Here is a 22,332-nt window from a genome sequence, read left to right on the forward strand (position 1 = left end):
AACCAATTGCGAGTCGGGACGCCGGGGTGAGAGCGGGGCTTTAGGGCAGGAGCCAATCGAAGGGGGCGAAGGGCGGTGCTAGCCAATTAGAGGCCGCCGTCGCAGTGGGCGAGCCAATCGCGAGCTGAGCAGAGGGGACGCCGGCCAATCGGGGCGCAGCCAGCGAACAAAAGGGGCTTTCCAAGCCGCCGGCCCCTTTCCTGAGAACAATTTCACATGACGCAACGGTTGGAGGAAGAGGTTTGCGAACCGTAGCCGCCGCCGCCATTTTGTGAGCGTTGAGACTGAGTCGGCGGCGGCTGAAGGAGCGGCAGCGCGAACGGCAGCACCACAGCCAGCGGGAGCCGCAGCCCGGAGGATGCGGTAGAGGAGCCCAGCGGCAGCGGCGGGGGGGGCGGCATCGCTCGGCGGCGGCGGCGGCAGGGGATCGCGGGGAGGGGGCTCTCGGTCGGTGGGTCGGGTCCTGGTGCGGGCCCCGGTCGGAGAAGCATGTCGGCCCCGGAGAGCAGCGCTGGTAGCAGCGAGGCCCGGGAGGACGCGTGCCGCGATTACCAGTCATCGCTGGAGGACCTGACGTTCAACAGCAAGCCGCACATCAACATGCTGACCATCCTGGCCGAGGAGAACGTGCCCTTCGCCAAGGACATCGTCTCCCTGATCGAGGCGCAAATCGCCAAGGTTTTTATATTCCACCGACTACTACTCCTACCTATACTGCTGGGGGGACCGGCCGGGGCAGCGGGCTAGGGCGGCCTCGGGGGCTAGGAGGAAGGGCGCGGGGGAGATGGCCCCCGGGCGGAGCCGGGCAGAGGGGCGGCAGGAGGAGGAGGAGGAGGGTAGAGGGGACAGGGAGAGACGGCGAAGCAGCGAGGGCGAGAGACGGAAACAGGGCGAGAGAGGGGGGGAGGCTGGGGGGGAGGCAGCGGGCCGGATGGGGCGAGGAGGCCAGCGGCGGGGTGGGTATGGCCGGGCTTGGGGCGGGGGCCGGCGAGGCAGCGGGGCTCAGGGGACGTGGAGGTAGTTGGGGGAGGTGGCGGCTGATGAGGGGGCGAGCAGAGAGAGCCAGGATTCCGACGGAGCTGGATGGAGGGTGCCGGGGACTCGGGGCGGGGAGGGGAGCGCCCCGGCCGGGGCAGTGGGGAGAGGGCCAGGAGGCTGCGGCCGCTGTGGGGGAAGCAGGCGGAGGGGAAGCGTGTCTTAGGTGGGATCAGGGAGCACGGGGCGAGGCGTCGGGGGCTCCTCCTTCCATCGCTGAGCTTCTGCTTCTACCCTCCACCCCACAGGGAGCAGGGGACTCGAGGGAGGGGAACTGCCCCCACACCACCCCGTTCGTAGCAGGGGGGAGGGTTTGGGACTCGCCCCACCAAAAGCTCTGGGAGGGCAGCGTGGCTCGCGATTTAAGCCCCGTGTAAATACCAGACACAACATGGCGGCCTGGCAGTGACTGGGCAGCAGCACCTCGCCCTTGTAGCTGGGCTTTCCCCCTACGTGGAGCCAGGATTCAGTGTCTCGAATCTGGTGTCTAAACCCTTGTATTTAGCGATTTCGACAGCAGACGAATATTGCGATCATTAGAGAGGGCCTGACTGGGAGATACTGTGGAGGGTTGGGGTTTTTTTGGGGGTAGTTTAAAGGAATAAAAATAAGGTTAAGTTTATAGCACGCAAATTGTCCACTTCTGAAGGGCTAAATATAATGACTTTTAAGTATCAGTTAAGGCTATTTTCCCAGTGCGGTCCCTGTGAGGTATTATTTTGCGGGGGGTGGGCACCCTTATCTTATAGAAAAGTTTGTGGGTGAAAGGTGATCATCTGTTCCGGATAGAAAATTGTGTGTGGTGGTGATGGGGATTGTTTTGCTCTGCCTGATTAGAGAAAATTCTGTGGGCTTGGGATAATCTGTTTGGATTTCAGGTGATCTGTGCCCTGAGTAATGCTAGTGTTGTGTGCGTATTTAATTTATTTTGGCTAGAGAAGTTTATTGGTTGAGGATGGGGAAGAAGAAATTCTCCCTGACTGTAGAAACTGCAGCAGCCTGTAGGATCCTAACATGGCGTCTGAAAGGCACATGATATAAAAAGAAGGGAAAGAGGAGGCTCCCTCTGAGCCCAACCCAGGCAGTTGCTGACATCAGTCAGCCACAGCACATGGATGGGGGTTTACAGCACCTTTTTAACAAGAGCATTTTGTAAGAAAAGGGTTCTTCTTTCAATCCCCCCCCTATTCGTGCCAGTCACCCCTCCCCCGTTGTTTCCCTTGCTCCCTCTGATCTCAGGTGTTCAAAGGCTTTTTTCCTTTGGCTTTAAATCGTGGTTTATAATGGTGAGAATTGTACTATCTTAATGATGGGGAGGGAAGGATCTCTTAAGTTATTTAATCTATCTTTCTATCAATGCAGGATGGCTTTTTAGTGTTCCACAGACCTCTTCCAGTCTAGTTTTAAATGCTGCCAGTGGCCGAGTTTGGCCATTCCTTGGGGAGGTGACCTCATAATCTAATAGATCTCACCATTATATCTCCTAAAGGGCAGTGGATGTGTATAAAATGATTTGTGATAAATATCAATGCTGTCAAATTTTTTTTTTTTTCATTTCTGGGTGATTTAGAGCCTGCCCTGAAGTGTGTTTTTTTTAAAGATGTCTTAAATCCTGTATCAATGGTTAGTTTTACCTAGTTACTGTTTGTGACTGTGGTTTATTCAAGGCAAGTTTTTAGTTGTTTCTGGGAAAGTGATCTCCTTTACTAAGCCACTTTTAAAAAGTGTTGCCTGGAGACAGTTTGTTTAGTGTAAAACTTGAGTGGTCTGCTTTACAATTTAATAAATGGTTCTGAAATGTGTGACTGGTATTATAAAATTTGTAAATAAAAAGTGTGAAATATGTATTTGTCTTTTTATTTACCATTGTATAGTGCAGAATTTGTTTCCAAGACCCATTTTGTATACAAGGTTGGTTTTTTTAAACAAATTTTTGCACGAGTTTGTGACTTGGGGTTCAATTGCCAGATATGATTTTAAACTTGAAATCTTTTAGGAAACTAATAAAAAAGAGCCACACATTTCCAACAGTAGCTTTTCTACATTATTTGAAGGAACAGTGGGAATTCTGTAATGAAGTCTTTAATATTATGCTGATGAGCTCAGAGTTAGCGTTCTTCTGTGTTCTGGTGATTATGCGGCGCCTCCCTGCCTTTTGGTTAGTGTCATGTGGGCACCTTTCTTGCTAGGGGATACTGTATAGACCACCTGAAAACAAAATACATTCAAGTCTGGGATTCCCTTTTGTGGTTATTGGAATATGTACTAGATACCTTGACATGATAAACATTTCCAGAAGAGAAAACTTAAATATTCCAACCATATTTAAGTCATGGTTCTTAAAATGTGACACCTGAGTATCTTATATTTGAAGCAGGGTATGCTGATGAGCTTCTAATTCTGTGCCGTAGTTTGAAGTAGGCTTCCTTACTAGATTACGGTGCTTCCATGTGTGATTACTTCTAACAGTCTGATGCATAATGAAAGTGACAGTTAAACTTGTCACAGTGCCTTTGCTACTAAGTGATTCCCCAGCATCTCAAACTTGAAGCTTAGCTAAGTATTATGAGCTACTTCCATACATTGGTGAAATGGAAGAATATGACATACCGTGTCAGTAGCTCCTGGTCATAGGTACTTCTGAGACAGCTCTTTGTTTCCGTAACAGCTGACTTTAAAAGTCAGAAATGGTGCACTGTCCTTTCTAATAAAGGCAGGCATTCAGAACTTAAAAGTTAGTGGTTTTAATGTGCCATTGTGCAGACTGCTTTAAAGAAGAAACCAGTATTCCACAGACATTTTAATATTAAGTAGCTGTAGACCCACAGTCTTTGTTTTTTGAGGCCAGAGAGATGCATTTATTCTAACACTGTTGCATATTAGCTTGTTTACAGCTCAGTATTACATTGTAGTGTGAGATAGGCTTTTAATGTGCTGCAATTAGTTAACTGCATTTTTCTGTTGTCTTACGTACAAAATACACCACCTGCCTGTTTTTACTTTTTTTCAATATGCTCAAAGGCAGTGACACCCCCCCTCACCCCCCACCCCAACTAACAAGGAATTCTACCCTCTTCAATATTAAGTTTCAGGTCACAGTAAATTAATACACATTTAAGGGCGAGGAGACATTGCGATTTACCCATATAAAAATATTGTTGACTTGGTGCCCTTCTGTGAACCACCTTAAAGGGGAAGGAATTAAATCTAAAATTGTAAAGCAAGAGCACTTCCACACACTTGTCTGAACAACGGGGCTGCGAAGTAAGGTGTCGTTAATTAACTGAGTAGCCTATCCTGTTGAAAATGAGCAGTGAGTGAAGTTATTCTGGTTTTATCCTGAGCTTACAGGATGGTGAACAGGACTTAAAGTATTATGAGTGGATGCTCTTCTAAGGGTATCATGGTCAACACACGGCTTGTGGTGGTGTCTTTCATGTTGTCCTCTTCAACAAGTCTGTGTACTTGCTGATGTTTTCTGGAACTTTGCTGTGCCTTCTGCTTTGTGAAAGCCAACGGTGGGCATTAAAATCACCTTGATTTGGGCCAGTAGTGCTTTGTGTACGTTAGAAGTCGCTGTAGCGGTCCAGCGTCACCACACTTCTATCGCACAAACTTGCTACAAGTTTTTTGAAAATGGATTTTAAAAAAACCCCAAACAACTAAACAACAAAAACCCAAGCCTTCTCTTGTAGCAAAGATGTGTCCAGAGTTTGAAGACTCCCTTCTGTGAAAATCATGGTTGCAGTTCCTGAGCTTGTCTGTGTATTTACCCGGTCGACTAGATGATTGAGTTTTGTCTGCATTTTGAACTTTGTTCTGACTGTGCATTTTTGCATGCACTCTGGAAATCTGAACTGTCACTATCTACAAGTGCCAAGAGAGAATGGGACTCCTTGCTCTGTCCGTTTGGATTACAGTGAAATATTTGTTACCTATTCTGCGTGTAGTTTATGAAAAGACTGTTGATACTCGACATGTAATCTACGGCTGCAGAAGTTCACTAATTTGGGCTGTTTGCCAGAAGTCTGATTTGTGTTCTGTGAAATCCAGAAAAACAAGCATTCAGGAGGTTTGAATTATGAACTATTTTTTAGAAGTTCCTTGAAGTGCTAACGATGGTTTCCTGCTAAAGTTACTTTCTCAAGTGGGTTTTGAAAGGTTACACTCAGTACACTAGCGGCAATACTGTCTTGTGGGCTGCTTTTTTCTTCTTTTTTTTTCCCCCCCCTTTTTCCAAAGCTTTGATACGCAAACAAAATAATCTAAGGTGTTCCTTTTTTATGTGATAGACCCACTGCGTTATACTTTGAACTGAGTATCGATTTTCCAGAATAAGTTTTTGTATAAACAAAAAATCCCAAGCCAAATCCCTTGGTGTTTATAGTGGCAACCAAAAAGAGAGGTCTGTATTTCTGGGATTGGTAATCCCTTTATTTAAAAAGCTTAAAATATGTTTTTGTTGTACTAAACTTCTCAGTTTCTTTTTATTACTCCAGGCTCCTGCATCAGAGAAGCTCCCTGTTATGTACCTTATGGATTCCATTGTCAAGAATGTGGGAAGAGAATATCTTACTGCATTTACTAAAAACCTAGTTGCAACATTTATTTGTGTATTTGAAAAGGTATATACACTTTCAGAAAAGTTCTGTATTCTAAGCAAAATTTGTTCCTGGTAAAATAAATACATGCTTTCAGTTTTGGGTTTTCTTGGGTGGTGAACTATACAAATGGATTGTTTTTTATAAATCTCAGTATTGTATCTATACTGTGGAGGATTATTCCTGCTGCTATCAAGCACGAAAGTTACATGTTAGCTGAAAGATGCAAAGTCTTACTTAATTTAATTTGGTTCATAACCATTTGTAATTTTCCTATCCAGGCAAGATTTTACTAACAGTATTTTGGTTACTGATTGCTTACCTGGATGGACTTTTTGTAATGTATAAACCAATCAATTATGAATTGTTGGTTTGTTTTTGAGATAGTCTTTATGCGAAGAATAGACTGAGAATCAGTTTATTGTGGATTTCTCAGAGCTTCTCTCTCTGTAGTTAGATTTGTCTGATTTATTTAATTCATGATGTGCAAAATGAGTGCTTAAACTGTGAAGAGTGAATAGCACTGACACCTTATTCTCTCCTGGTGGTCTGTGATTTGAAAAAAATGCTGGTTGGGGGAAAGGGTCTTAGAATGTATTGCTATATTACATTACAAACACGTGTTTTAATTTCATTCAACAGTGAAAACTGCTGCCATATCTTTTAATTTTTGCTCTTAATCTTTAAACCCAATGAAGCAATTGTGCATATTCCTCAGTGAGAAAGGCAAATCATAGTCCAGTTTTTGGAAGGCTGGGCTTGAATGGGTGTAAGTTGGATCAGAAGTGAAGGGTTAAATTTGGTTTCCTGTATGCTATAAGAAAGTGGCATCTCATATGAATGAGATGAATGGAGCTTTTGCATATTTATCTACCATTACATATCAGTGAGGATCTGAGATCCCAGTATGCTTTATACGTGGTTTTCAGATGTAAAATGCATGATGAAATAAGGAATAGATTGTAATAATGACCACAGAACACTTAAACTCCTGTATGTAGAGTAGATAAGATAGGTAGACGCTTACTTGTTTCTTCAGTACTAGATTGTGAATGTTCTTTTACTGAGTTGCATTTAATGTTGCAGCTGAAGCTCTGGATAATAATTAATTTTCAGAGTTTTATAGGTTAACTGTCTACTAAGCTAACTAGAAATGTTTAATTAATGTGTATTAATTAAATGTGTAAAGTAGCAGTCACTTCTAATAGCTTAATTGGTCGTGTTAAAAGATGCAAGTAGAACTCCAGTACTGACATTGTTAAAAATTTTTTTTTATCAGTAAATGGTCACTAAAGTATCTTTAGACACTTGATGAAGTCAGAAACTTCTGCTCAGTCATTTCTGCACCTTTTGCAGTGAACTTCATACCCTCTCATTGAAAATTGTATAGAGGCACCCCCCCAGTAGCTAAGTATGAATTATTTTTGTTGAAGTTCCTGCTCCTCCCTGAAAGAACCTCCAAACTTTCCAGACTATTCTTTGTCTTGCTGTAATATCTTAAAAATAAAACTGCAGCAAACCCCATCTGCGTAGTCAATGATTGAATTGGGATATTGGCATTAGGACAGCTGCATATGTTTTGTCCTCAAGTGTTTTTCATTTATTGTTTAATTGAACTACTCAAGTTATGAGATGACCTAAATTTTGCTTTACTGTAAATTTCTAACTTACCTGTCATGAGATAATCCAAACTAATTGTTTGTGAAGAGGTAAAATGGGCACTGGTCCTACAAGTGTGCTTGATCTGTGGCTCACAGATGGGTCTAATTTTGCAGCTGGACTGAAATATAATTGACTTCATTTTAGCTAATACCCTTTTTGTTGCATTTGTTGGAAAAAAAAATCCTTCAGTGACTAAACAGCTGAGCAAAACACCTTTTCTGTTCACAAAGTTTGTTGTTTCCTGATTTGTTTATCATTGTTACACTCCATTCAGCACAAACACTTTAATAATGTATTGTCTCAGAGGCTGTTGCCTTTCAATATTTTTGTTACTGTATTTTTTCCACAGAAATTGGGCAAGTAAAATGAGAATTTTGGTAATGGAAAAGTTGAAAGAAAATTCTCAGAGAATGGTAATACACAATAAAACCTTCAAATGGCCTTGAAACAACAATTCTACATTTGAACTTCTGTTACTCGTTCCGTTGGTATAGACGTATGATCTGCACTGCTTATAAATTCTGTATAGCAAGTTCAATGTGTTAAAATGCCAAACTGTTGATAGAAATAGGAAATAAATGAAATCTTAAGTTCTACAGAAAAGTTTTAAGAAATTGTTTTATATTAACTTAACAAGCCATAGAATTGTTTTATTGTTTTAGGTGGATGAAAATACTAGGAAAAGTTTATTTAAATTACGCTCCACATGGGATGATATTTTTCCTTTGAAGAAACTATATGCACTTGATGTCAGAGTCAACTCATTAGATCCTGCTTGGCCAATTAAACCTCTGCCCCCAAATGTGAATACTTCTAGCATCCATGTGAATCCTAAATTTTTAAATAAATCGGTAAGTCTTTATGCCTACTGTGTGAACAGATGGTAATACGTGTAGTTTTCATTGTTTGTATGCTGCTTTTTGACAATTTAGTATATTAAGAATGAAGTATCTGACGTTTGTAGACAGGTAAGAGGAATTTCCGAATTCAGAATATTTGATGGGTTTGGGTTTTATATTTCAAAACTGTATTCTAGATTTTTGGAACACTGATTAATTTATATTAAATCATGTACACCTGTCACAGCAGGCAAATTCTAATGGGGCAAAAGTTTCAAATTCTTTTAGTTATATTTTGCATTAAAAATGCAATTTATAACTGTTATACAAACTAAGTCGCAGTACTGGATCATGATAACAGTTCAGGGAGGTGGAGTTAGTTGATTCCATCAGGATTTTAAATGTAACTTTTTTTTATTCTGTTTTTAGCCAGAGGAATCTACTGCACCTACCTCTGCTGTCACTTCTGGTGCCTCTACTCCTCCAGCTGTTCCTGAAATACAAAAGAATTTGACACAGGAGCAACTGATAAGGCAGCAATTGCTTGCAAAGCAAAAGCAGTTGTTAGAACTTCAGCAAAAAAAATTAGAGCTGGAGCTGGAACAAACTAAAGCACAGTTGGTGAGTAAGATAGTTGATGAAACTTTTATAGTTGGGACTCACTCTCTTTTGGACAGTACTTAGCTATACTGGTAACTGCCCTACATTATTTTTTTGTCATGATAGAGAAGCATAGCTATTTTAGGACTAGAGTAATGCAGGTTGATCTGGGGTTCCTGAACAGTATTTGTTACCTAAAAACCTTAAGGGTTACACTCAAAATAGAGGTAAAAAAAAAGGTGAAGTTCTTGGTTTTCTGTTTTTAACTTCTCTCCAAAGTGATGCCTGCCAATGATCCTTGTCTTCCACCTCTTCTTGCGGCTTACAGCAAACCAGGCTTTTCCAAATATATTTGCTCTTAGAGACCAAGGAAGCGTGATTGTTGGAAATAAAGGCACTTTCCTCATTAGGTCAGGTTGGTTTGATGCCACCATCTGAAGATGGTGGTTAAGCTGTATTTTTTACATGCGTAATTGAAAGTCTTGCTATGTTGACAGTTGATGGTACCAAAATAAAGCATCTTTGCAGTGTAGAAATACGAAAATTATATCAGATAGTTGGCAGCTTAGTTGCCTTGAACACGTGGAATATATAGAAAGACTAATGCTGTAATGAGAACATGTGCCTAAGTAACATGTTTTGCAGTATTGACTTTGTAGTACTGATTTTGCATTATATTGAATTTGATCTTTTGTAATGGTACTGCATTATTTTAGCACTTTTGATTAACAATTAATGGGTCATTTGAATTAAATGGTTGAATCTCGTAACTTTCAAGACATTTCTATTTATACTTTTGGTTTCGAGACAGACTATGATCATCTTGGGGTAGGAGTTATGTCATGCAGATTAATGCTGGATTTTTTCCTATTTCAGGCTGTATCTCTTAGTGTTCAGCAAGGATCATCTACTATAGCTTCAGTTCCAGCACCTTCCAAGCAACACATGTCTCCCACACCTCACATGACAGTTAAACCACCTCATCAGACTGCTGTGCAATCCGAAAAAAACAAACCATCCCCAAGTCCTCCACTTCATGATATCAAAATAGTAAATAGGGATCCCCGACTTAATAGGATGGCTCAACATTCTTCTCATGCTAAAGATCAATCTCATAGGAAAGAATTTCCACCAAACACAACTAGTCAGTCTGATACCAAGGCAAACAAAACAACACAGGCTGAAAAACAAAACTCAACAAAGCAAGAAAAATTGAAAGCAAGTGAAAAAACACAAAAGAAAGAACTTGACCAGTCAGAAGCAAAATCTAAATCACCATCCCCTTTGAAAAATAAGCTACCCAATGCTAAAGATACTAAAAGCCAGGAATGTGAAAGCACAAAAGTATCTGAAATTAGTAAGCGGGATCCAAGACTGAAAAGACATCTTCAAGATAAGTCAGAGGGCAAAGAGGAGGAGGTGAAAGAAAAGCGGAGAAGTACAGAGAAAAAAGAAAAAGAGGAACATAAGACATGTGAACATAGACCAGTAGGCAGCAGAAATAAAGTGATTAATGGTGCTGTTCAGAAACAAGACACGACTACAGAGGAGTCAGAAAAACAGGGTGGAAAACAAGGGAGATCAAGTAATAGAAAACGGTCACGATCACGCTCTCCTAAGGCACGGTCACCATCTACGCATTCTCCAAAAAGACGAGAGAGGAGATCACCGAAAAGAAGACTTAGGAGTTTATCTCCCACTTCATCAACTCCTAAAATAGGAAAGATACGTCAGATAGGCCCTAAGCAGTCTCATGTTGAAGAAGGCACACAAGCAGCAAGAGATGAAAGAAATTCTAATAAGAGAAACGTTAAACAAGAGGTGCGAGATCCGAGGAGAGTGAAAAAAGCCCAAGAAGACAGGCCCCAAGAAGCAGCAAGCCAGCATTCTACAAAAGTGTCTCCTGATCCAAAGGAGAATGCAGAAAATTGGCAAGGATCCAAATCAGGCAAGAGGTGGAAATCTGGTTGGGAAGAAAATAAAAAGTAAGTTACTATCATTTAAACGACTTCTATTTAAAGTCAGTGGAAATTCTGCTGCTGACTTCAGTATAGTTGGCTTTGGGAGGCAATGTTCAGGTTGTTAAAATTGATAAGTTTAACTTACTTCTACTAGTGAAATATGGAAGTGATACGTACTTAGATTCTAAGGTGATAGTGCTGTTTTGCCATGATCAGTTCTAATAGGGATGTAACAGTTATGTCCTGAATAAAGGAGTAATCTGTATTTTAAATACATTCTTGCTTTCAGCTCACAGCAGAATGAAGAACACCAAGCACTTGGTAAATCCCCTCACCAAAGACACCGGGAAAACTGGCCTGCTGGCAAAGGAATTTTATCACCCCGAGCACCAAAGCAGCAGCACCGCTTAAGTGTGGATGCCAATTTACAGATCCCCAAAGAATTGACATCTGCAAGCAAGAGGGAATTACTTAAGAAGGTAATATTGGTAAATCTGTCTTCATAGAAGTATCCTGGGTATAGTTTGCTTTTCTTTTCTCTTTGGAAGTCTAAACTTTAACTTTATATTCTAGGCAAATGAACGTTTAACATCTGGTGAAATAACACAAGATGAGTTCCTCATGGTAGCTCATCAGATCCGACAGCTGTTCCAATATCAGGAAGGAAAGCACAGATGTAATGTCTGGGATAACCCTACAGAAGAAAAATGTGGTTTGAAGAAGAAACCTCTTCTGTCGGATGCAGAACTAACATATTATGAACATAAGGCTAAACTAAAACGAACACAAGTTCAGCATTCATTGTCAAGGCTTGATCTGTTGGATCCTGATGATATTTTGGATTATCATATACCCGATGCATTGCTTTCTGGAATAGAATGTGAGCAAGCAAAAGCCAAGCGTGGAGTACAGTTCGACAGAAAAGAACCGTTTGGAGAAAGATCAAGGAGACACTCTCCTGTAAGTGGCACTAACAGACCTTTTGCCGATAACCTCTCACCACTTGAGAGTCGACGAAGACTTGAGGAACAAAATACTACTAAAGGAGCAAGAGGTTCTAAGAACTTTGATCCTTATGACAGCTGGGGAGAGTCAGATGAATTTAGAGATGCTCTCAGACAACAGGGGAAAAGCACAACAGAGTTCCAGAAAATAGACGGTGATGCAATCTGCAGATTTGATAATCGTGAAGACAGACAGCTTCTTGGGCAAGCTGGTATGTGCTTTTCTTTTATTTTAAATCTGTTAAGTAATTGGCAACATTTTAGTGACTGGTTATCTGGTTTGTTCTGGGTTGTTTAGGTGTTCGAGAGGAACCAAGATCACCATTCAGTGAACGTTTCAAAAGAACTAGATATGAAGATCCAGAGAAAGCACCGTTTCCGGAAAGTCCAGGATCAAGATTTGGAAGCATTGAAGCAAAGCAGAGGATAAGCGCACTAATGGAAGACAGACCTCTATTTGATGGCTCACCTAGACAGGCTGCTGCAAGGGTTGGGGTAGATGGACAAGGAAGTCCTTTTGTTGATGGTCCTGCTGCTGGTTCAAGTTCCAGAATTGATGGGCCACCTGGACAGGCTGCTATGAGATTTGAGGGGCCTTTGGTGGGGGCTGGTGCCTCTCAGTTTGATGGACCACTAGCAGGAGCAGGGGGAGCTGGACCCCTAAGATTTGATGGGCCACCAGGGCAGCTCGCAGGGGCCCTGAGGTTTGAAGGACCCCCAGGACAGGTTGGTGGAGGAGGTCCACTGAGGTTTGAGGGACCTCTTGGGCAGATAGGTGGGCCTCTGCGATTCGAGGGGCCTGCAGGGCAGCCTGTAGGTGGTCCTAGATTTGAAGGACCTGGGGTTGGTCTCAGGTTTGAGGGTCCCCGTGGTCAGCCTTCAGGTGGTCTCAGGTTTGAGGGACCTCACGGTCAACCTATGGGGCCTCGAGGTCAACCAGGGGGTGGTCTCAGGTTTGAGGGACCCCATGGTCAGCCCTTGGGGCCTCATGGTCAACCAGGAGGTGGCCTCAGGTTTGAGGGGCCACATTTACAGCCATTGGGGCCCCATGGTCAACCTGGAGGTGGCCTCAGATTTGAGGGGCCACATGGTCAGCCTATGGGGCCACATGGACCATCAGGTGGTGGGCTCAGGTTTGAGGGGCCACATGGACCATCAGGTGGTGGGCTCAGATTGGAAGGACCACATGGTCAGCCAGGTGTGGGTCCTAGGTTGATTGATGGACCAGTACACCAGGGAGCTGGTGGACTTAGATTTGATGGTCCTCTGGGTCGGGCCGGTCCGAGATTTGATGGTTGTCACGCAGCTGGATTTGATGGTCAGCCTGGACAGCTGTCTCTCTTGCAAAGATTTGATGGAATTCATGGACAGCCTGGTCCAAGATTTGAAAGGGCACCTGGCCAGCAGGCACAACCCCGATTTGATACAGCCATACCTCAAAGATTTGATGGACCTCACCAGCCAGCCTCTAGATTTGACTTGCCCCTTGGCCTTCAAGGTGCACGTTTTGAAAATGTAGCTAACCATCCTGCCTCAAGACTAGAAATGTCACCATATGGACAAGGTGGTCCGTTTGTCGATCATCCCGGCCAGGGCTACAATGGACCATCTCATGGGATGCAGTTCCAGAGACCGGATATATTTGATGGTTCGCCTGGACCAAATTTCAATGGACCAGCTGGCCCAGGAGCACAGAACTTCCCATTGAGAGCTGGACATTACTTTGATGAAAAAGGTCTTCAGGGTCCTCAATATGGAAACTTCAATAATATGCCAATGGGAAGTAATCAGGTAAGAACTGATTGCATTAAACGGTTTGCTTGGAGAAGTGTTTTTGTGTAGAGAATTAGAAGGTTTTATTCCTTTAAAAATTGAAGATTTTTCTGAAGAGCTGGCAGACTGGGAGCCAGTTTCAAGCTAAAAAAGTCATCCTTCTTCAGCAGTTTATATATAATTTAAGGACATGTTTTGCTATTTTTTAAGAATTAAACAAAATAGTGGATCTTTACGATCACTTTGTAGCTCAGAATGTGACAGTGAAATAAGTATTTTTAACTTGAAAACAAAACTAGGTACTTGGAAGCCTGGGGTGTTTTCATTAAACTTGCACAAAAGTGAATTCTGTGATGATGAAAGATGATGTAAGTGAATATACATGATTCATTTTTCTAAGAGGTGTAGAATTAAAATGGACCAAAATAATTCTGTTGTCTTTTTGCAGCTGTTAGTACTGGTGACAAGCCAGTTTTAAAGAGATACCCATAACTTGGGGGAATTGAGAAAGATGCGGACATTGTTGAATTACAGTCTTTTAAAATTATCTTGGCACTGGCATGCTTTATGAGTTAGTTGTCTTTGCTGTTGCGTGTTAGAAGTGTTCTCGAAAGGGGAAAATGATACTTTACATCAGTGAACATGATGTCATCTCTTTCAGTAGATTAGAGATTTTAGAGAGAATTTTTCATTTGGGGGATAATAATTGAACATGAAGAGTTAACTGATTGTACAAAAGCAGGTAATGTGTCCTGCTGACCTGTAATGGGATAAAATTTTAAATAATTTGCAAATCCAGAAAGCAGCTAACCCATTTTTATTATGGGTGTGTTATAAAAACTGTTTTTCTACCTGAAGCTTACCGTAGCTGGTTTGCTGAAAAGTTCTGCTTTAAAGATGTGTTTCATATAGTGAATGCTATTTCAGTATTTGTATAAGAATTGTAGCATTTGTTAATAGACGTTTACTGGTTTCTCAGGTTTCTTTCTGATGAGCTCTGTTTTGGTGAACAGGAGCAATTTAAAAGGAAGTACTGTGTTTGGAAAATGTGACTGAAGGCTCGATAGGTAGAAGAAAAGGTGTTTTTTTTAATTTAAATGTTAGGCAAAATGAGTATGTGTTCTGAAATTTTTCTAGTGGGAAATGAAAATGAGGGAAAGGTAACATAGTCATTTGTGGACCTTTCAATACCAAACTGACATGGTTCACTCCTGGAAGGAGTTTAATATATATAAAATTATTGAGAAACATCTAGAAGTTAATGATAAAATTAAAAAAACCCTAAGTTTATAATGGCATTATTATACAAAAAATACTTAAATGTTTACTTTCACAGGTTTCTCTCATGTCTGCTCAAGCAGGGCCTTACGGCCAAGGTCAACAGTATTTGCCAAATCCTGGAAGTTTTGTTCAGAACCCTGCAGGTCTGTAACAAAATAATTAACTTCCTATTATTTCTTTTGGATTGTTCTGTTTGTTAGTAGCCACAAAAATTACCCTTTTGTAATGTCCTGGTGTGCTAGGTCTGTGTGGTCTAAGGGAAGCCTTCTCAGTGAGGTGGCCATAGATGTGGTTTCTGTAGTACCTTCATCTCTTAAGTGTTTTCCCTCAAATGGTGAAGGCTTTCATTAGTCTTCATTAACCATGTGGTTTTGGTAGTTGTGCTAGAAAAAAAAAATCAAAAGGGAAATTTTGGTCTGCTTTTCTGGAAGGCACCAGTCTGTAGGTCTGGCTTGAATTTGTCAGGGTGTGTAAACATTGCCAGTATGTGAGTGGTTAGTAATGAAAAGCTTCTAAAAACATCATAAATGGTTAAAGTACGTGATGAAGTCAGTAGGTCCTGGTGAAATATTTCAGCATAAAATAAGAAAAATACTGCATTTCAGTAAACACTATCCAGTAGAAATCTGTGTATTGGCAACCAGCTCAGATAGCACTTCAGAATACATTATGAAGGAAGCTGTTGCAAGGGAAGAAATTAGCCAAGGACTAGACATAAAGCAAATAGAGTTGGTAAATAATTTGAAATAAAAAAATGGAAGAAACAGGAGGCAGAAGGAAGAGTGTGTTGTGAAATATGCTGATAAAAGTGAAGTAAATTTCTAATGCTAACCTGTTGTCTCCTTGAATGTCAATGTTTTTTCCCAGGAGCCCTTCCACATTCATATCCTGATAACCACCTTGGACAGCTTGATGTCAATGAATTGTTTGCTAAACTGCTGTCAACAGGGATCCTCAAACTGTCAAAAACTGACTCCACTTCAGCACGTATGTAGATCCATTACGTTCTAACTACTCAGTTTATCCACAGCTGAAGTGTAAAGCTAAGTATAAGAACTTCTGTGAACTGCACTTTTTTTTTTTTAAACTGAACTTTTGGGGGGGGGAGGAATTTAGTGCATGTGATGGAGTAAATGCTTAGTATCTGGTTTAATTTGTACGCTTCAGCTATCCAGAGCAGTCAGTTTTGTCTTTGATGCGGTGCCTCCGTAACTCAGATTCCTGTCAGTTTCTGAAATATTTCTGTGTCTCTGAAGACTGAATTTTAATGCCAAAGACAGAGGTGAAATACTGTCTTCCTGAATTGAAATTCTGAGTAACTTGCAGTATCTTGTATGCTTTTTTTAATGATGTTAGAGGATGACTGACTTGGCTATTGCACACTTGTACTTTAGCGTAGTCAGATCGTATTTATTAATATTCGACTAAAAATAACTTTCATGAGCATGTCACTTCTTTCTGATAATGTACTGAAACTTTGATAAAATGGTATCTTTATGCTTTCTAGAAGTGAATGAAACATCAGCCCAGCCAGCTGCTGAAGAGGAAGATGATGACCAGAATGAAGATCAAAATGTTCCAGACCTCACTAACTTCACAGTTGAAGAACTTAGACAGTGCGTATAGTAGAATGAGTTTACAGTGTAGTAAGAATCGTGACATGGTAGTATCTAGATAGTTAATCCAAGACAGCTGAGAGCTTTTAAAAGATTATATGTCACTTTTTCTTGATGTTAGCCTTGAAGAACTTGAGGGAGGAAAAAGAGGCAAAATTAACCTGGGAAAACTCTCTTTACACAAGTTGCATGTTGTTACTTAATCAGTAAGGTTGTGATATGTATTGAAGCCAGTGTTTCTTCGTTACTACTAATTTTACCACCTTTGTGGTAGTGTGCAAAGCTGAGCCAAATGCGAGTGTTGCCATTTTATGCACTATTAGGTGATGAAGCTAGTAGGCATGAAACAGAGCACTAGCGTGTTTCTCATGAATAGTTAATATGAACCCGTTGTTTGTGATTTGAATGTATCAATTGGTTGTGTTACAAAAATCAGGAAGAATTTAGCTATATTGTGTGCTTTAATCTTACAATACATTCATGCTTTTCCTCTACTCTTGTGGGCATATGAAATGACTTACTGAGAAACTTCTTACCTGTTTCTTTTCAAAGAAGTGTTAAGACTTTTTTTTCCCTTCTTGTAGGCGCTATGATAGTGTTATAAATCGACTGTACACTGGAATTCAGTGTTACTCATGTGGAATGAGGTTCACTACTTCACAGACAGATGTTTATGCAGATCATTTAGATTGGCATTATCGTCAGAACCGGACAGAAAAAGATGTTAGCAGAAAAATTACACACAGAAGATGGTACTACAGTTTAACAGTAAGTAATGCAGTATGTGTCTTGATAAATTACAGGCTGGATTCTGTGTTTTACTTGTTTATGTGCTGTAGGATTGCAGTTGAAGTTTACATGGTCACGGGAGTTGGCCTTTGGTAAACAATGATGTCTTAGATATTTCAAGTAGTTCTCAAATGCCTGTCAAAACACAAAAGTCAATTGTATGATGAACAATAAACAGTTTGAAGCTATTGGTACTGTTTTCATCGCACTGAGGATGGAATGGAAATCGAAGGATAGTGGTTTTTCTGAAAAAAGCTTTTTTTGAAGTGTAGCATTGTGAGAAAGCGTGCACTGTGCTCATGCTGCATGTGAGGAGCACTTCGGTTTTAATGAAGTAAGATCTATTAAATATGCTACTTTTGGGATGTCTTCTCTTCCTGCTTCAACCCAATGTATTTTTTAAACATTTCTGGCTATTCATCAGTGTCTGAGTGTGAATGAAAACTTTTTCCTCAGGACTGGATTGAATTTGAAGAAATAGCCGATCTAGAGGAGCGTGCAAAAAGCCAGTTTTTTGAAAAAGCTCATGAAGAGGTGGTGTTGAAGACACAAGAAGCTGCGAAAGAGAAGGAGTTTCAGAGTGTCCCTGCTGGACCAGCTGGAGCAGTTGAGGTAAGTTCCAGCTTGCCTTTATTAGTCCAGATACTGAGAATCATCTAATACTTCAAGGAAGTTTACAGCATTCTTTCATACAGTGGGCTATATGTAGACTGAAGTCTTGTTCTTGGACCTCTGTGCAACTACTTCGTAGGTAGTGTATTTGTGTGTGTAATGGTTGTTTTGCAGGGGCAGATAGTAGTATGAATCTCCTGTAGTTCAAAAAAATTTACACCGATTGGCATCCCACCATTTTAGCAAAATTGAAACGGGCAAAGTGTGTTAATTTACTGAATGTTTCCGTAGAAAGAGTAAATAGAGCAAGTGAATTGGAAATAGTCCTTTGTCATTCAAATTATGATGGTGTTTGCTGGGTTTTTGATACCTTGACCCAGAAATTTCTTTTTCATTAGAAGATGGGCATTAGGACAAAGTAATATCTCAATCTTAAAGTAACTACTAGATATGTATTTTGGTAGATGAATTGGTGTAGTAATCAAATACAAATGTTAGTAGCATTACAATTTAGTTTTACAAACTAAGCCTCTAAGAAACTAGCTATCAAGCCATGAAGGCCTTAGTTTTAATTTCAAAAAATACCTTTTGTGCTTCATTCTCTGAGGTGATTATTTTGCACAGAAGTACTAAAAATGTTAATGCTTCATCTAAAAGTTCTGCCTTTTTAATTTGAGACTCTCCATTAAGGGGAAGAGTGAAGGTAATGCCATAAATAAAATCAATTAAATACCTGTACTGTATTGTCTTAAATGACAGTAAAATGGCATTAGATGGTTACAAAGTGTTTTGCAGAGACTGCCTAGCTAAAAGGGCAAAGCTTACCTTTCTCAAGTGACAGCAATCTTGAAGGCCAGACAATGATCATTGTGCAGTCTGCAAGCTATACGCAAAGAATTTTTAAGTAAAGTTTTCTAAAGTTATTTTTAAAGTGTGAATGAAAGATCATGTTGTAGTCTTAATGTATTTATCTTAATTTAAAAGACCCTTTTTTGACTGTTACTAGGTTCTTGAAGTTAATGTGTTTAGTAAATTGTTACAATAACATCATTTATCTCATTACTCTAATAACTTTTCAGAGCTGTGAAATTTGCCAAGAGCAATTTGAACAGTATTGGGATGAGGAAGAGGAAGAGTGGCACCTGAAGAATGCTATCAGAGTAGATGAAAAGGTAATCTGATCATACTTACATGTGATACTTATTTATAGTAAAACAACCCGAAGAATTATAGCAAAAAAAAAAAGGGGGGTGCGGAGGGAGGGCCAACAGTGCTTTCTCTACTGACACATTCCCATGGTAGTTTTTCTGGCTTCCAAGTACATAAATACCTCAACCTTCGGAAGCGCTTGAAGTCCTGGTATATCATTAGTATAGGGGGTATATCATTAGTATAGGGTCACTAACCTTCCCTTATACTGCAGTGCTAAAATAAAAATGAATGTCTCTATATATGGGTGTAGATATTGGTTCAATTATTTCTGTATACAGCTGTACACAAACAATTCCCAATGCTTACCAGGCTTTTGTATGATAACTTTTCCTAAATAAACATACACAAAATCTTTTCCCAGTTACATTTGACACCATACTTGGCCTGCTTATTCCATTGTTTTTCTAGACAAATTGTGTGATGTGTGTAATTGACACTGTTCTGTTCATAACCAGTGATCCTGCTATAATTTATGTATTTAAATTTTATAACAATTCTTTTTCAGATTTACCATCCATCTTGCTACGAAGATTACCAAAACGTAAGTGAATCCTTCTTCATATTCTTTGAAGGATTTTGCTTTCAGTTTGTTTGCTTGATCTCTGACTTTGCAGGGAGCAGATGTGTTCAGAATGTGCTACCTGTTTCTGTTGCCTATGACTAGACAAAGAATCGAAGGCTTTGGGCATAGCAAGTATATAATACAGAATTAGCTAAGATGTATTTCTTGTTGTGATGTACTGTGACAGCTTGTGTGTCATACATGACTAAAGCAAAACCATGGTTTGAAAACACATCATGCATTTATTGTTGAGTAATGTGCGTAATCTTAGGAATTTGCAAAAATGGAGTAAATGGGTGTTGGTGTGTGTTACATTTTTAAGGCTTTGGGAGTTACCATTCCCCTGGGGATAGCAGGGAATACTTTATGGTAATGTGTTAAGCATTTCATCCCTGCTTGGATGATACCCTTTCAAAGTAATTGTGAAAAAGTAATGCTATTAAAGAATAAATCTGTTTTCTTAGGATCTTGATAAAGTAGAAGTTTGGATTTTTTAGTGCTTGACTGTCAACTTGTTTTCATTTTGAAAAAGAGTAAAAGGGATAAGAAGCTAAAAATCGTTGTTTTAATGTGTGTTAATGCTACATTGACTTTCACTCTGCAGACATCATCATTTGATTGCACACCATCTCCCAGCAAGACTCCTGTAGAAAATCCACTAAATATAATGTTGAACATTGTTAAACAAGAAACACCAGAGTCCTGCGACTCACCTAAAGTCAAAGAAGAACCTGATGACACCCCTACTGCCTGTGCAGAAGAGAGCACACCTGCATCTACAGATATCAAGACAGAACCTGATGAGTCTGTTTAAATGAACTGAGGTATGAATTCTTTTTTTTACAGAAGAGCTGCTGTGTTAACTCTGGAAGGCAAATACTTTTTATATGAAATAAAAATGTTCAACTGAGGCAGGGCCTCAACTACTGTTTGGTTAATAAATACATTTTTGTATTTGAATTTCTTATTGCCTGCACAGTTTCAGGTGTCATTGTGTGAAAGTTCTGTAGATGCGTGAAAATTTAATGGAATGAAATGGTATATGTAAAAATGTACGATTTTCACTTGTGGAAATGTAAATTATAAATAAAAGATATTTTTGCTATATATGGAGTGTAATGTTTATGCACACCATCAAATGAAGTGTTTCTGTACTTTTTTCAGTTGAAATGGAATTAAAAAGAACTTTTGCTCAATAAGATTCAGAAAAATGCTGAAAGCAAGTAACTTCCTCCAGTTATCCCATAGGTGGGTTATCAAGGGAAGCAGTGCAGGAGCTTCTCAGACAGACAACCGTACATTTATTTTCTTTTTAAACTTATTTGAACAAACTTACATATCCAGATATTTAAAAAACAAACAAACAAAAAAAACCAAAACAAAAAGTTCTGGGTAGAAGGGGAAAATTTAACAAACGAACTGGAGTGCTTGATTGTGAACACAAGTGCCAACAAACAGTTAACAAACCAGGATGCCTGGTAGTTAAGACATTTTTAATGATTTTTTTTTTTTCAATTAGTCAAACACATAAGAATTTAATACAGCTGAACAAACTTTCTTTATGTTACAGGGGGGAATGAATGTAAGAATGCTCATCTGAAACATGGTTAACAGGTTTTTTTGTTGCTTATGACTGGACTTAGATGGTAAACCAGATATCCTGAGATGTTAATATTTCTTAAATGTAATAAATAAAATTAAGCATATATTTGAGTGTCAGTCTTTTCCTTTCAGTAACGGGTTTGTGTGGCTGGCATGTTTGTGGGATTGGAACTAACCATACAATTGTGTGTCTGAGAACAATACGCATTTAATGTCTTATTTGCTCTGCCATGTGTTTAGTGCATATTTTTAAAGCTGCTGGGAGCAAGACAAGCACGAAAAGTCCAAGAGCAATGTCACAGTCCTAGTGTATTACTCTTGCAGCGGGGATACTTGGGGGATTGGAATTCACCCTTAGTGTATGATGTAAGTAGAAATTATCAGCTGTGAAGGTGATTTTGCTGTTGGCTGCAACACTTCTTCCCATCTTCACAGTCAGGCTTCAGGCAGTTTTTAAGATGTGAGTAACTACTTGACTCTCCTATTAAGGTTGTAGCTATAGTTGTGAGTGTGCCCAGTTCTAGATGCCAGCCTTAAAAATACCTTTCAGAGGAAGTCTAGAGGAACGAAAATACTTAGGAGATTGATGAGGGGTGAATCAGTCCTTAAGGTGGTGTGTGTGGCTGCTGGCTGTGCTGTGCTGCGGGGAGTTAACTCCTGTTACTTGTTGCAGCTTCTTCCCAGGGAAGGGACGTAGGCTTGGCCCCAATTGACGCTTTGTGTCCTGGAGTACTGCAAACTTCTGAATCATCCACACTGAAATTCAGAGGAGACTGAGCAAAGAGGTGATGCTTTTAAACATGTAGAAGGCTGTTAGAACAAATTACTCTGTCTCCGAGGGACAGAACAAAAGGAGACCAGTAAGTTGCAGCAGGAGGATTTATGGCAACTTTCTAATGACAAGGATAGTTAAGCTCTAAATGGACCTTACTTGGTCTGTAATTATCACCGTGCACCTGTAAATCTGATTGGGAAGGGTTCATCCTGCCTGGAAGCAGGACTCTGGAATGCAGGGTGCTTTTTTGTCCTATCAGAGGAACCCGGCTTCCCTCCCGGGCACCAGCTGGACTATGTAACCGCAGAAAGAAAACCCATCCCCTTGTGCAGAGAGGGTTAAACATACAAATCGTGACTGGAGTCTGGTTATCCTGCAGAGAGAGCATAAACAGGTTAAACAGATGGT

General features: G+C 40.3%; 1 protein-coding gene and 1 long non-coding RNA gene across 6 annotated transcripts in view; both read left to right on the forward strand.

Annotated features, from left to right (window-relative positions):
* LOC104318653 (uncharacterized) overlaps positions 1 to 22,332 on the forward strand; it is a 541,518-nt gene that overhangs the window by 29,105 nt on the left and 490,081 nt on the right. The window lies entirely within an intron of this gene.
* On the forward strand, positions 209 to 21,253 carry PCF11 (PCF11 cleavage and polyadenylation factor subunit). 2 transcript variants are annotated; one of them, XM_069808452.1, is made up of 16 exons: positions 209 to 678; positions 5,535 to 5,660; positions 7,961 to 8,149; positions 8,567 to 8,758; positions 9,614 to 10,722; positions 10,988 to 11,177; positions 11,272 to 11,914; positions 12,001 to 13,493; positions 14,812 to 14,899; positions 15,624 to 15,743; positions 16,267 to 16,372; positions 16,957 to 17,140; positions 17,618 to 17,773; positions 18,853 to 18,945; positions 19,491 to 19,526; positions 20,152 to 21,253. In XM_069808452.1, exons 1-16 carry the CDS (start codon positions 490 to 492, stop codon positions 20,359 to 20,361), a joined length of 5,124 nt encoding a protein of 1,707 aa, XP_069664553.1. In that variant the 5' UTR covers positions 209 to 489; the 3' UTR covers positions 20,362 to 21,253. The 2 variants fall into 2 exon arrangements, with proteins under 2 accessions (XP_069664553.1, XP_069664552.1); XM_069808451.1 differs by having other exon boundaries at positions 210 to 678; positions 16,264 to 16,372.

Source organism: Haliaeetus albicilla, chromosome 20, assembly GCF_947461875.1.
Source record: "Haliaeetus albicilla chromosome 20, bHalAlb1.1, whole genome shotgun sequence".
In the NCBI taxonomy this organism is placed as follows: Eukaryota; Metazoa; Chordata; class Aves; order Accipitriformes; family Accipitridae; genus Haliaeetus; species Haliaeetus albicilla.